This window comes from Balaenoptera physalus, assembly GCF_965194825.1.
Source record: "Balaenoptera physalus genome assembly, chromosome: 13".
Classification (NCBI taxonomy): Eukaryota; Metazoa; Chordata; class Mammalia; order Artiodactyla; family Balaenopteridae; genus Balaenoptera; species Balaenoptera physalus.
In genome coordinates this window covers 73,567,135-73,580,669 of record NC_138892.1, presented here as the reverse complement: position 1 = coordinate 73,580,669, position 13,535 = coordinate 73,567,135, and the positions used below count along the sequence as shown (strand labels likewise).

The window sequence follows — 13,535 nt, the reverse complement described above, 5'->3', positions numbered from 1 at the left end:
AATGGTGTCTTTTTTAAAATTGTATTTTTGAACTGTGTATGTGTAAAGAAATGCAAATGATTTTTTGCATATTGATCTTATCTAAACCCTTATTAATTCTAAAAATTTATTTATAAATGCTCTTAGGTTTTCTGTGTAGCAGTTATTTAATTTGATTTCCTTGTCTTCTTGCATGGCCCACAATTACTAGTACAGTGTTGAATAGAAGCAGTGATAGTAGGCATCCTTGTCTTTTTCTTGATTTTAAAGGGAATGCTTTATATTCTCCCATCCAGAATAATGCTTATTATATGGGTTTTTGTTGTTGTTATTGTTGTTGTTAATCTTGTTTGTTTTGTGACAAGTAGCTTTTATCAAGTTAAGAAGTTTCCTTCTGTTTCTTGTTTGCTTTTATTTTTTTATTATTATTATTTTTTAAAATTTTATTTATTTATTTGGTTGTGCTGGGTCTTAGTTGTTGCATGTGGGCTCCTTAGTTGTGGCATGCAAACTCTTAGTTGCAGCATGCATGTGGGATCTAGTTCCCTGGCCAGGGATCGAACCCAGGCCCCCTGCATTAGGAGCACAGTCTTAGCCACTGCGCCACCAGGGAAGTCCCTGCTTTTATTTTAATATGTGGGCCTTTTAAAAAGAATTATGAGTATTGAATTTTATCAAATATTTAAAAAAATTTTAAGATCATTTGTTTTCCTCTTATCTTGATAATATGGAGAATTAGAATTGCATATACAGGTTTGCTAATAGTAAGCCACTTTGTACTCCTGTGATAAATTCAACTTGGTCATTTTATTAGATTTTTTATATATTTATAAAAAAACTCTAAAATATAAAAAATATAAAAAATTTATATATTTATTTTCAGATCTGCCAGGTAACTTTTGACTGACTCTTATTCACTCTTCCCTTCCCCTTATTCTTTTCTTTTATTCTAATTTTATTTCTTTAATCATTAATACATAGCTATCTTGTGTTCTGTATCTGATAATTCCAATATATGAAGTTCTTGAGAGTTTAAACCTCCTGCTCCTGTGCTGACTGCTTGTCTGTCATGGAGTCTTGTTTTCCTGTATGTTTGTGAGTTTTTCTTTGATTGAGTTTAATCTCTGAGAATCCTGAGGACCTAAACATCTCATCCAGAGATGTTTGCCAGGAGCCAGGGCACAGGACTGACCTGGGACCACTTTAGAATCTTTTTAAGATTCAAACTTGAAGTGGGAGACTCTGGTTGAGCTACCCTCCTTTGGAGAGAGTACAAGGCTAGTCTGATCAAGGCTGGTTGATCACAGTGACTCATACTTTCCCACATGGCTACTCTGGCTTGTCCATTTGCTTTCAGCTCACAGTTCTTGTTTCAGCTCCTTGTTGAGCCTCCCCCAACTCCCTCAATACACACCTTGGAGATTTCCTTGATGTTTTTGTGAGGAGAACAACGCATTAAAAGATAAATGGGGGGCTTCCCTGGTGGCGCAGTGGTTGAGAATCTGCCTGCTAATGCAGGGGACACAGGTTCGAGCCCTGGTCTGGGAAGATCCCACATGCCGCGGAGCAACTAGGCCCGTGAGCCACAACTACTGAGCCTGCGCGTCTGGAGCCTGTGCTCCGCAACAAGAGAGGCGGCGATAGTGAGAGGCCCGCGCACCGCGATGAAGAGTGGCCCCCGCTTGCCACAACTAGAGAAAGCCCTCGCACAGAAACGAAGACCCAACACAACCATAAATAAATAAAAAAATAAAAGATGAGAACATTGAAAAAAAAAAAAAAGTAAATGGTTGGTGAATAGTAAGGTAGGATCCTTAACTGTTGGAAATTGGTTCCGACAACCTTTTCTAAAAAGGATCACCAGAAATGTTTTGTGCAAAATCAGGATTATTATAATAGACATTTGACTTTTCATCACTATAACTTTGGGAAAAAAATCATTATTCATTTGAAAAATCTCATTTTTATGTTTTTATTGTAGCAACTTATATTTTCATTTACAGAAATATGGCTATATCCCCTGTATAATTCAGAATTTGTATAATTCTGCAATTGATTTTAGCCTTAGGAATATTACTAGGTAGTTTCAGTTAAAATGGAATTTTTATAAATTGAATTCTAATTTGCATACACAACTTCAGTTTGTTTCTTTCCTTGATAAGCATTTATTGAATGCTTATCATATGACCAAAACTGTGGAGATATGAAAATAATGTCTTATTTGCACATTTCTGTCATATTTTCTAAAGTAGTTTCATATATAATATATAATTTTTTGATCCTTGAAACAATCCTGGGAGATGTGATATTTTTATTATCTCTGTATTTACAGATGAGGACCTATTTTAGCAAGTCTGTGTGTCTTATCCAAGATTATGTAGTCAGTAAGTGGTAAAATCAGGCTAAGAATCCAGATTTCTGCATTCCTAAGCAAAACAAAGCATTTCTTCTAAAATGTTGTAACCATTTACTAGTTTATTTCTTTTATCAGGTGAGAATTTTACTCATATTTTCATGAAGAAGCACACAGTTGTACAAGCTAGCTGATATCTGGGAAAGTTTTAAAGTAATTCAAAAGTTGATTTCTTAAATCTAGCTAATAGAGTAACACACTAATATAGAATTCTCTATTTCATGTTCTGCGACTTACCACTCAAGTTAAAACTTGCACGACATACTAAGAATGTGAGTTTACCTTAATCCCTTAAATGAGCCAGACGAAGAAGTGGTTTTATTGTCATGATTAGGAAATGGTACTTGATTTTCAAATAGGTCTACAATAGCACATTAAGGGTGGTTGACATTATACTGTTGAAATTAAATAAACCATATAAACTATCATATCATTTATAAGTTTTATATTGTTCTGTGACATTTTTTGAAAGTAAAAAGTCATCAAATTGATCTTTTTTTTGGCTGCATCTCAAGGCTTATGGGATCTTAGTTCCCTGAACAGGGATTAAACCCAGGCCCTTGGCAGTGACAGTGCAGAGTCTTAACCACTGGACCACCAGCGAATTTCCTCAAATTGATCTTTAGTTAAAGGTGCTTTCTTAGTGACTAGAGAATTTATTGTCCCTGTTATTGTTTCAAAGAAGCTGAATAAAACTTTTCACTTCTTCCTCATAATTAAAATAAAAACCCAAAGTCAGTAAATAAATACTAAGCATTTTGTCAAATTATGAAATTCAGTTATGGGGTTAATGCATTTAAAGGCCTTATATAATTTACTATGTATTTTCACATAAATATAAATGAAAATAAGATAAGGCCAGTCTCACTGATGTTTGCTCAGAGTCACACAGTTTTCAGTGGTAGAGCAACTGTTGGCAGTGGCATGGGAATAATACTAGGGAAAAGGAGGTGAGACAGCCCAAGTTTAGATAAGCTGGTAAAAGTGGAAAAGAACCTTTTTTGAAATGACCCTCCAAGACGAGAGACCACTAAGGGCTGGGGAGTATGTCAGCTTAATGGGTGAATGCGGAAGAGGCATGAACATAAAAAGATGTTGATAAAGAAGAGCTACACCTAGTTAATCTGCCTTTTGATTTTGAAGCCTTGATTAATATTTAGTGTGGACTTTAGTCTTTTCATGGTATAGAATCTTTTCCAATTCTGGCTGTGTGTCTCAGGGATCATCTAATTACACATATAGCTAACTAGGAGTTTCATTCTTACTCCTAGAAGGAAACTTGGTGACTGTTAGTAAGTTACGGTTAAGCTAAGTGGAAGGAGGCACATATTTTTGGACTGTTATTTACAATTTTTTTCCTTATAAGGATTTAGATTTCTATATGATTATGAGAAGAATGAGTATAAAAATGTAAGGGATGTCTTCCTGGGTTGGGTTAGAGATAGTAAAATATTCTCATATTTTTCTTCTAAGATTATCATAGACAAGATCAGGTAATGATAAGTGTGCCCATGGGTTTTCTGAGCACTATTCTTTAAGTGACAGAAGGCTGTTTCAGCAAAAGCATTTAATGACAAGGGAGGTTTTTTTCCCCCATGTTTTAGAAGGCAGGAAAATTAAGCTATTTTGTACACTGACTATTGTAGTGTCATGAGTAACAGATACCTCATTGTTTTAATATGATGATGACATGAGAGGGAGTCAACGAACACAAGTTAATATAACTCAAACATTTAATTTTTTTTTGCCCAGTCAGTTCCGTTGTCTAAGCAAGATAATTGAATGAGTGCATAAAATAAATTTTCAATACTTTATGCAATCCTCTTAAGCTATTTTAATTAAAGTAAATATATGTTTTAATGTCATTAAGAATAGTCATCACTACTCAAATTTGTTGATTTAAATACTGTTATGTGATTAAAGGTAATTTAAGTTCCATGGATGAGAATTCCACTAATATCTCACTTAACTTTTAGGTAATTTTTTTAATATCCTGGTATTAAACGAGGTGCATGAGTTTGTGGTGAAAGCTGTGCAGCAGTATTCAGAGAATGCAGCATTACAGATTGCAGCACTCAGCTGTTTAGCTCTCCTCAGTAAGTAACTTTACTAACAAGGAAATTCTTACAGGTGCATTTGATCTTGAATATTAACATTATAACAAGATAACATTATAAGAAGAAAGTCATATGTAGAGAAGGAACCCTTAAATGCCTTTTCTGTCTTAATGTAACTCATTTTCCAATAGACGATACTTTCAAGGGAACTAACAGTTGTGGTAAGTACATCCTTCCCAGTTCAGATATCAGTAAATACATCCTTGATTTAGCTTTATTATTAGCACTAACTTCCTTAATTAATCTCCCTCTAGCCTATTAGTTTTGTTTGGTACCCTCTTGCTCATTTGGTAATTTATCTAGATGGGATAGCAGTATGATGAAATGTGTAATATATTAAAAAGGTCTTTTAATTAACCAGGGCCACTACTAAAGAATACCTCACTCTGTTGATAATGTTTCAATATGCGGACTTAGAGTTGGTCATTCAAAGTGTAAGTAAGTTACATGTTTACATTTTTTCCAAGCTGAGACCATTTTCTTAAATCAAGACTTAGAGGAAAAGAATGAGAATCAGGAGAATGATGATGAAGAAGAAGATAAATTGTTTTGGCTGGAAGCCTGCTACAAAGCATTAACGTGGCATAGAAAGAACAAGCATGTGCAGGTTGGACTCTTTCATAAATTTTATAGTCGTTCAAAATGGTTTGTTCAATAATTTATTTTTTGACAGGTTTCTTTTTTCCTTCCCTAATCCAGGAGGCTGCATGTTGGGCCCTGAATAATCTCCTTATGTACCAAAACAGTTTACATGAGAAGATTGGAGATGAAGATGGCCAGTCAGTAGTTTTGATTCTATATGATAGAAAATTTCAGTCATATTTTTAATCAATCCACATGAAATACCATAACTGAAATTTTTATTGTTTGAAATATTTTTGATGTAGGCATTTATGTTTTAAGTGTTGCCACAAAATACTTGTGGATATATATTTTGATCCCATTGCCTTGGATAGTTAGTAAAAGGTGGTTTGTTTGAGAGTTATTACTGATTTAGAATCAAGAGTCATTCAGTAAATTATGAATCATCAAGAAAGAACCTTTCAGTTTTCTGGCTAATCATTTAAAATGCCATATTAATTAATCTCAAGTGATAGAAATCGCAGAGCAATCTGTGACCTTTTCTGTTGTGGTTACTAGCCAGCAGGTTGTCAATATCAGGAATTAGATGTGGTTAGAAGCCTCCTATAGTGATTCCCCACTTGGTGTAGCAGTGTTGACCTGTCTTCTCTTGAGAGGGTTATCTGTAGCTGTCAGCTCTTGAGGATGCTTTCTATGGGAGCACCATTTAAACCTCATAAGACCAGTCATCTCTCCCACAGATACACGAGTTCTGAGTATATCAGATTTGTTTAATGTCCATGAGCAACTGCTTAGATTTTTACTGTTGGCTCTGCATATCCTCTGGATTTTAAATTTTGAATGACTTACCTTGGAAATTTAAATATAATATTCTGCATCTCAAATCCTGACAGCCTGTCAGCAGAGTGATCTACTGCCAGTCAGAAGGGAATTAATGACACAGATGCTATTTATTTAAACATCTATTTTGAATGGAAACAGTAAATTTTGAAAAATATATGTTAAACCAGCCTTCTAATCTGCTTTGAGCAATCTTTTAAAGAAATTAGGATAAGGTTGGTTCATGTTGCAGTTTATAAATTTCAGGTCATAGACACTAATTCCTCAAAATCCATAGGAGATCATTAAAATAAATACATCATTAAAACATATTTATGCTCTACATTAAAAAATTCACTTTGCTTCATTATGACTTTTAATTTTTCATTTCTTGCTTATATCATCTTCTTTTGCTCATTTAATCTTTTTACTCTTAGCACCTCTTTATATATCTGCTGAGTCTTTTATTTTCTCCGTCTACTGCTTATCTACTTTGAAGAAACAGAAATACTACTTTATTAGTAGTTCATGGATTTGAATATAATTTTTAAATATAAAACTGTTTAACTGTAATTCACTCCTATGAGTAGAGGTGGCATAAAATATTGTTTATCTGCCCTTATTTGTTGTTAAAGAGATTAGATAACAGTAAGTGAATATTTGAGCTAATTATTAAAGAGATTACTATTAATATTGTGGTTGAATTTGTGAAAGGTTCCCAGCTCACAGGGAAGTGATGCTCTCGATGCTGATGCATTCTTCATCAAAAGAAGTCTTCCAGGCATCTGCAAATGCATTGTCGACTCTGTTAGAACAAAATGGTAAGAGATACACCATATATTTTAATAAAAAGAAACACATTTTGTGGTATTTTTTAAATTATAAAAGCAATATATTGTAAAAACTCCAGATATGTAAATATATACATCTGATATATTGATATATAGGTAAAAGGATAAAGAAGAAAATAACATTTTGATGTTCTTCTTCTGGACTTCTATGTATGTACTTACAGATGACATATACAATATACTTTATATTTTTTGGAGAAATGGGATGATATTATAATCTTTTATAAACAAATTTTACATTTCTTTATGTTGATAAATGTAAATTCTCACATTATTGTTTTTAATGGTTGTGTAGTTTCCCAATGCATGCCTGTTTCCTATTTTATAGTCCAGTTTCTTGTTGATGGACTTTTAGCTTGTGTCCAGTGGTATTTTTTTTGGATATCTATAATAATCGCCAAATGGTCACTTCTTTCCCCCAGTTTTCTTTATACACTCTTCTTGTTATTTTCTTAGGAATGCAATGGGTGGAGAGATATTCACCATTGTAAAATCTGCTAAAATTGTCCATTATAAAAATTTTAAAAAATAGTCCTTTACATGTAAATCTTTTAGCTTTGCATTATTAAGGGGAGAAAAAATTGGCTGTTATACCTTTGGAAGAACACTTTAGGTTTAAAACTGAGGCTCAGGCTGCTCTGATTCCTGCCCTCATAAACAGGAAATACTGCCAGAAAATCTTGGGAGAAAATTCAGCATACAGGCATTGGGACTTGGCAGCTCTTGAAGGATATTTTTGGAGGGAGAAAAATAGAGAAAAACACTGAAAGCTTGAAAATAAGACCAGTGTTAGCATCAGCTTTTAGTAGAGAACCTGGTTAGAGTGAAAAGAATAAAGAAACCTCCTCATGCATGTTTCCTTCACTATTATTTAAGTCAAATCAAGAGAAAAATCACTTCTTTGTTTTCCTCCTTTCTCACTCTACCTCTCTGATGGCACTGAAAAGGCCATCATAAGAGGCTTGAGCTGGCAAGAGCCCTGAGAGATAGCCAGAGGTTGCCTTCAAGGGATAATGAGTCAGAGCAGGAGTGGCAAAAAAGGAAACTGCTCTTCTTGAGTCTCCCATCCTCTACTGTGCAGAGGCCTGGATGAGGATCTCACTCTTGAAAATGAGCACTGGCCTTGGCTGTTTTTTGTGTGAGGCCCCTTAGAGAGGAGACAAACCCTTACCATGTACAAACCACATTGTGTTGGTGCTGTAGTTCTTAACCCCCTGGAAATCTTTGATATATCAACAAAACAACCATGATTTTGTGAGATTTAAACTGCTTCTTTTTTGTTGTTGTTGTTGTTTTTTTAAGAAAAGGATTACTTTATACATATTGACACATACGTGTAAGAATCCTGGAGACATTAGCTAAAGCTACTATAGTAGTACTCATTTCTGTAATTGGTCACCAGGTCGTAGTTGGTGTATGTGTATGTGTATATGTGTATATATTTAGTTAGTATCTATAGTTTCTGTTTTCGTCTCCTCGTTCCATATTTCCCATGTCCTCCACCGGAACTTCAGTTGCTCCTGGTTCTGGAGTGACCCAACCCTTCATCCATGAAAGGTCAAAGTCCTCAGTCATACTGCTTTTTTTTGGTTGCTGTAGTTTTCTTTCTTTCTTTTTTTTTTTTGAATTTGTTTTGTTTTTGTTTTTGTTTTTATTTTTATTGAAGTATAGTTGATTTACAATGTTGTGTTAGTTTCAGGTGTACAGCACAGTGATTCAGTTATACATACATACATACATACATACATATATTCTTTTTCAGATTATTTTCCCTTATAGGTGATTACAGAATATTGAGTATACTTCCCTGTGCTATACAGTAGGTACTTGTTGGTTACTTATTTTATATGTTATAGTAGTGTGTTGGTTGCTGTAGTTTTCAATTCACTTTTACTGTTGGGGATGCAGGTATCAAGAGGCTGCTAGAGGTTACCTTGGATCTCAGACAGTCTTCCTCGCCACCATTGTGTAGCAGTAACCTGTCTCCCCTTGGTAATTGGATCAGTCACATCAGCCAGGAGAGTAGCTCCTTTTTTAAACTGGTGGTTCAGTTCATAAGTAGCTTAAAGTGGCCAGGTAGATGTCACATGCTCTGATTAGATGGAACCATTGTTGTTTCCCCTGATGAAAGCTTATCCTGCTCCATGCAAGATGGTGGTATTTAGGTTGGAAGATGTACCGTTTTTACTTTTTAAAATACTTTTTCTTGTGCTTTTTTCTTCATTTTTATTGAGATATACTTGACATAAAGCATTGTATAAGTTTAAGGTGTACAGCATTATGAAATTATTAGTACAATAAGTTCAGTGAACATCGATCTTCTCATATAGATACAAAATAAAAGAAAAAAGAAGTGTTTTCCTTGTGATGAGAACTCTTAGGATTAACTCTCTTAACAACTTTCATATATAACACACAGCAGAGTTACTTATATTAATCATGTTGTACATTACAGCCCTAGTATTTATTTATCTCATAAATGGGAGTTTGTACCTTTTCACCACTTTCATCCAATCCCCCCTTCCACCCCTCCCCCAGCTTTTGGTAACCACAAATTCCTCTTTTCCTATGAGTCTGTTTTTGAAATATAATTGACCTGCAACACTGTTAGTTCCAGGTGCACAACATAGCGATTTTATATTTCTATACACTACAAAGTGAGCAGCATGGTAAGTCTAGTTATCATCTGTCATTATACAAAGATATTACATTATTATAGACTATATTTCCCATGCTGTACATTCCATCCCTATGACTCCTTTATTGTGTAACAGGAAGTTTGTACCTCTTAAGTTCCCTCACCCTCTTTCACTTATCCCCCACTGTTCTCTGCTCTGGCAACCACCAGTTTGTTTGCTGTATCTATGAGTCTGTTTCTTTTTCATTGCTTGTTCACTTCTTTTCCTTTTTACATTCCACATTTAAGTGAAATCATAGGATATTTGTCTCTCTACTACTTATTTCACTTAGCCTAACCCCTTAGGTCCATCATGTTGCTGCAAGTGGCAAGATTTTACTTTTTTTCATGGCTCAGTGATATGCACATCTTCCATTCATGTATCTATGGGCACTTAGGTGGCTCCATATTTTGGCTATTGTGAATAATGCTGCAATGAACATAGGGGTGCATATATATATTTTTTCTTTTTAAAAAAAATTGATTGAAATATAGTTGATTTACAGTGTTGTGTTAGCTTCAGGTGTACAGCAAAGTGATTCACTTATAATATATGTAAATATATGTATTCTTTTTTTACATTCTCTTCTGTTATAGGTTATTACAAGATACTGAGTATACTTCCCTGTGCTATACAGTAGGTCCTTGTTAGTTATCTATTTTGTATATAGCAGTGTGTATATTTTAATCCTGAACCCCCAATTTATCCCTTCCCCTCCTTTGACAACCGTAAGTTTGTTTTCTGTGTCTGTGAATCTATTTCTTTTTTGTAAATAAGTTCATTTGTATAATATTTTTTAGATTCCTCATATATAAGTGATATCATATGATGTTTGTCTTTCTTCATTTGTATCATTTTTTTAGATTCCTCATATAAGTGATATCATATGATATTTATCTTTCTCTGTCTGGCTTACTTCACTTAGTATGAGCATATATCTTTTCGAATTAGCATTTTTGTTTTCTTTGGATAAATATCCAGGAGTGGAATTGTTGGATCATATGGTAGTTCTATTTTTAATTTTTTGAGGTATCTCCATACTGTTTTCCATAGTGCCTGCACCAGTTTGCACTTCTACCAACAGTTCATGAGGGTTCGCTTCTCTGCACATCCTCGCCAACATTTGTTATTTGTGGTCTTTTTGATGATAGCCATTCTGATAGTTGTGAGGTGATAAATCATTATGGTTTTGATTTGTATTTCCCTGTTGATTAGTAATGTTGAGCATCTTTTCATGTGTGTGTTGGCCATCCCTAAGTCTTCTTTGAAAAATGTTTATTAGGTTCATCTGCCCATATTTTAGTCTTGTTATTTGTTTTTCTGATGTTGGGTTGTATAAGTTCTTTGTATATTTTGAATATGAACCCCTTATTAGATATATCATTTGCAAATATCTTCTCCCATTCAGTAGGTGGCCATTTCATTTTGTCAATAGTTTTCTTTACTGGGCAAAAGCTTTTTAGTTTGATGTAGTCCCATTTGTTCATTTTTACTTTTGATTCCCTTGCCTGAGGAGAGAGATCGAAAAAAATATTGCTAAGATCATTGTCAAAGAGCATACTGCTTATGTTTTCTTTTAGGAGTTTTACGGTTTCAGGTCTTCCATTTAATTCTTTAATCTATTTTGAATTTATTTTTGTATATCCTGTGAAAAGGAGGTCCAGCTTGATTCTTTTGTATGTAGCTGTCCAGTTTTCCTAACACCATTTATGGAAGAGGCTGCGTTTACTCCATTTTATATTCCTGCATCCTTTGTTGGAGAGTAAATGAACCTATAAGTGTGGGTACATTTCTGGGCTCTCTAGTCTGTTCCATTGGGCTATGTGTTTGTTTGTTTGTTTGTTTGTTTTGCCAGTATCATACTGTTTTGATACTATTAGTTTGAAATCAGGGAGCGTGATGCCTCCAGTTTTGTTCTTCTTTTTAAGATTGTTTTGGATATTTGGTGTATTTTGTGTTTCCCTAAAAATCTTAGAATGGTTTGTTCTAGTTCTGTGAAAAATGCCATTGGTATTTTGATAGGGATTGCTTTGAATCTGTAGATTGCCTGGGGTAGTTTGGTCATTTTAACAGTATTAATTCTTCCAATCCATGAGCACAGAATAACTTTTCATTTGTTTGTGTCATCTTCATTTTTTTTCATTAATGTCTATAGTTTTCTGAGTATAAGTCTTTTACATCCGTAGTTAGATTTATTTCCGATGCAATTGTATATGGGATTGTTTTCTTAATTTCCCTTTCTGATAGTTCATTCTCATTGTGTGTATAGGAACACAATGTATTTCTGTATTTTAATTTTGTATCTGCAACTTTACTAAGTTCATTTATTAGTTCTAATATTTTTTTGGTGGCATCTTTAGGATTTTCTTTATATATATCATGTCATCTGCAAACAGTGACAGTTTTACGCCTTCCTCTCCAGTTTGGATTCCCTATATTTCTTTGTCTTGTATGGCTAGGACTTCAAATACTATATTGAATAAAAATGACAAAAGTAGGCATCCTTGTCTTGTTCCTGATCTTAGAGAAAATGCTTCAGCTTTTCCCCATTGAGTATGATATTGGCTGTAGGTTTTTCATATAAGGCTGTTATTATGTTGAGGTATGTTCCCTCTAAACTCACTTTGTTCAGAGTTTTTATCATAAATTGATATTAAATTTTGTCAAAAGCTTTTTCTGCATCTGTTGAGGTCATCATATGCTGTTTTTTTTCTTCAGTTTGTTAATGTGGTGTATCACATTGACTGATTTGTGAATATTGAGCCATCTTTGCATCCCTGAGATAAACCGTGGTGTATGATTCCTTTAATGTACTGTTGAATTCAGTTTGCTAATATTTTGTTGAGGATTTCTGCATTTATGTTCATCAGTTATACTGGCCTGTAATTTTCTTTTGTGGTATCTTTGGTTTTTGTATCAGGGTGGTGCTGGCCTTGTAGAACAGGTTCAGAAGCATTCTTTCCCTTCAATTTTTTAGAATAGTTTGAGAAGTAGGGGCATTTACTCTTCTTTAAGTGTGTGGTAGAATTCATCTCTGAAGCTGTCTGGTCCTGGACTTTTGTTTGTTGGGAGATGGTTTTTTTTGTTTATTTGGTTTTTTTACTGATTCAATTTCATTACTGGTAATCAGTCTGTTTGTATTTTCTATTTCTTCCTGGTTCAGTTTTGGGAGATTGTACATTTCTAGGAATTTGTCCTTTTCTTCTAGGTTTTCCTTTTTATAGCCATATAATTGTAGTAATGTCTTATGATTCTTTATATTTCTTTGGTTTCGATTGTAACTTCTTTTTTATTTATGATTTTATTGATTTGGGCCGGGTCCTCTCTCTCTGTCTCTTTTTTTTTTTTTCTTGATGAGTCTGGCTAACGGTTTATCAATTTTGTTTATCTTTTCAGAGAACCAGCTCTAAGTTTTATTGATCTTCTCTATTGATTTTTTTAGTCTCTGTTTCATTTATTTCTTCTCTGATCTTTATGATTTCTTTCCTTCTACTAATTTTGGGTTTTGCTTGTTCTTCTTTTTGTGGTCCTTTAGATATAAGGTTAGGTTGTTTATTTGAGATTTTTCTTGTTTCGTGAGGTATGCTTGTATTGCTATATAATTCCCTTTTTGAATTACTTCTGCTTGCATCCCATAGAATTTGGGTTCTTTTCTTTGTGTTTTCATTTATTTCCAGGTATTTTTTAAATTTCTGCTTTGATTTCTTCAGTGACCCATTGGTTGTTTAGTACATATTGTTTAGCCTGCACATATTTGTGTTTTTTTGCAGTTTTTTTCTTCAAGTTGATTTCTAGTCCCATAGCATTATGGTAGGAAAAGATGCTTGATATGATGTCAGTCTTTTTAAATTTATTGAGACTTGTTTTGTGGCCTAGCCTGTGATCTGTCCTGGAAAATGTTCCATGTGCACTTGAAAGAAATATGTATTTTGCTGCTTTTGGATAGAAAGTGATATATACACACACACACACATATCTATTAAGTCCATCAGATTCATTGTGTCTTTTAAGGCCAGTGTTTTCATATTGATTTTCTGTCTGAATGATCTGTCCATTGATGTAAATTGAGTGTTAAAGTTCCCTAGTATTATTGTGT

General features: G+C 33.9%; 1 protein-coding gene across 13 annotated transcripts in view; it reads left to right on the top strand.

Moving 5' to 3' along the window:
* LRRK2 (leucine rich repeat kinase 2) overlaps positions 1 to 13,535 on the top strand; it is a 145,744-nt gene that overhangs the window by 20,250 nt on the left and 111,959 nt on the right. For 12 of the 13 annotated variants that reach the window (XR_014252805.1, XR_014252806.1, XM_082422516.1 and 9 more), the window contains 4 exons: positions 4,369 to 4,488; positions 4,977 to 5,116; positions 5,209 to 5,288; positions 6,625 to 6,731. Coding sequence is in view for 11 of the 13 variants with exons in the window: in XM_082422516.1 (XP_082278642.1) it covers positions 4,369 to 4,488; positions 4,977 to 5,116; positions 5,209 to 5,288; positions 6,625 to 6,731 (447 nt within the window). In the remaining 2 variants the exon portion in view is untranslated. The remainder of the gene's footprint in view (positions 1 to 4,368; positions 4,489 to 4,976; positions 5,117 to 5,208; positions 5,289 to 6,624; positions 6,732 to 13,535) is intronic. The other variant, XM_082422515.1, reaches the window with a different exon arrangement.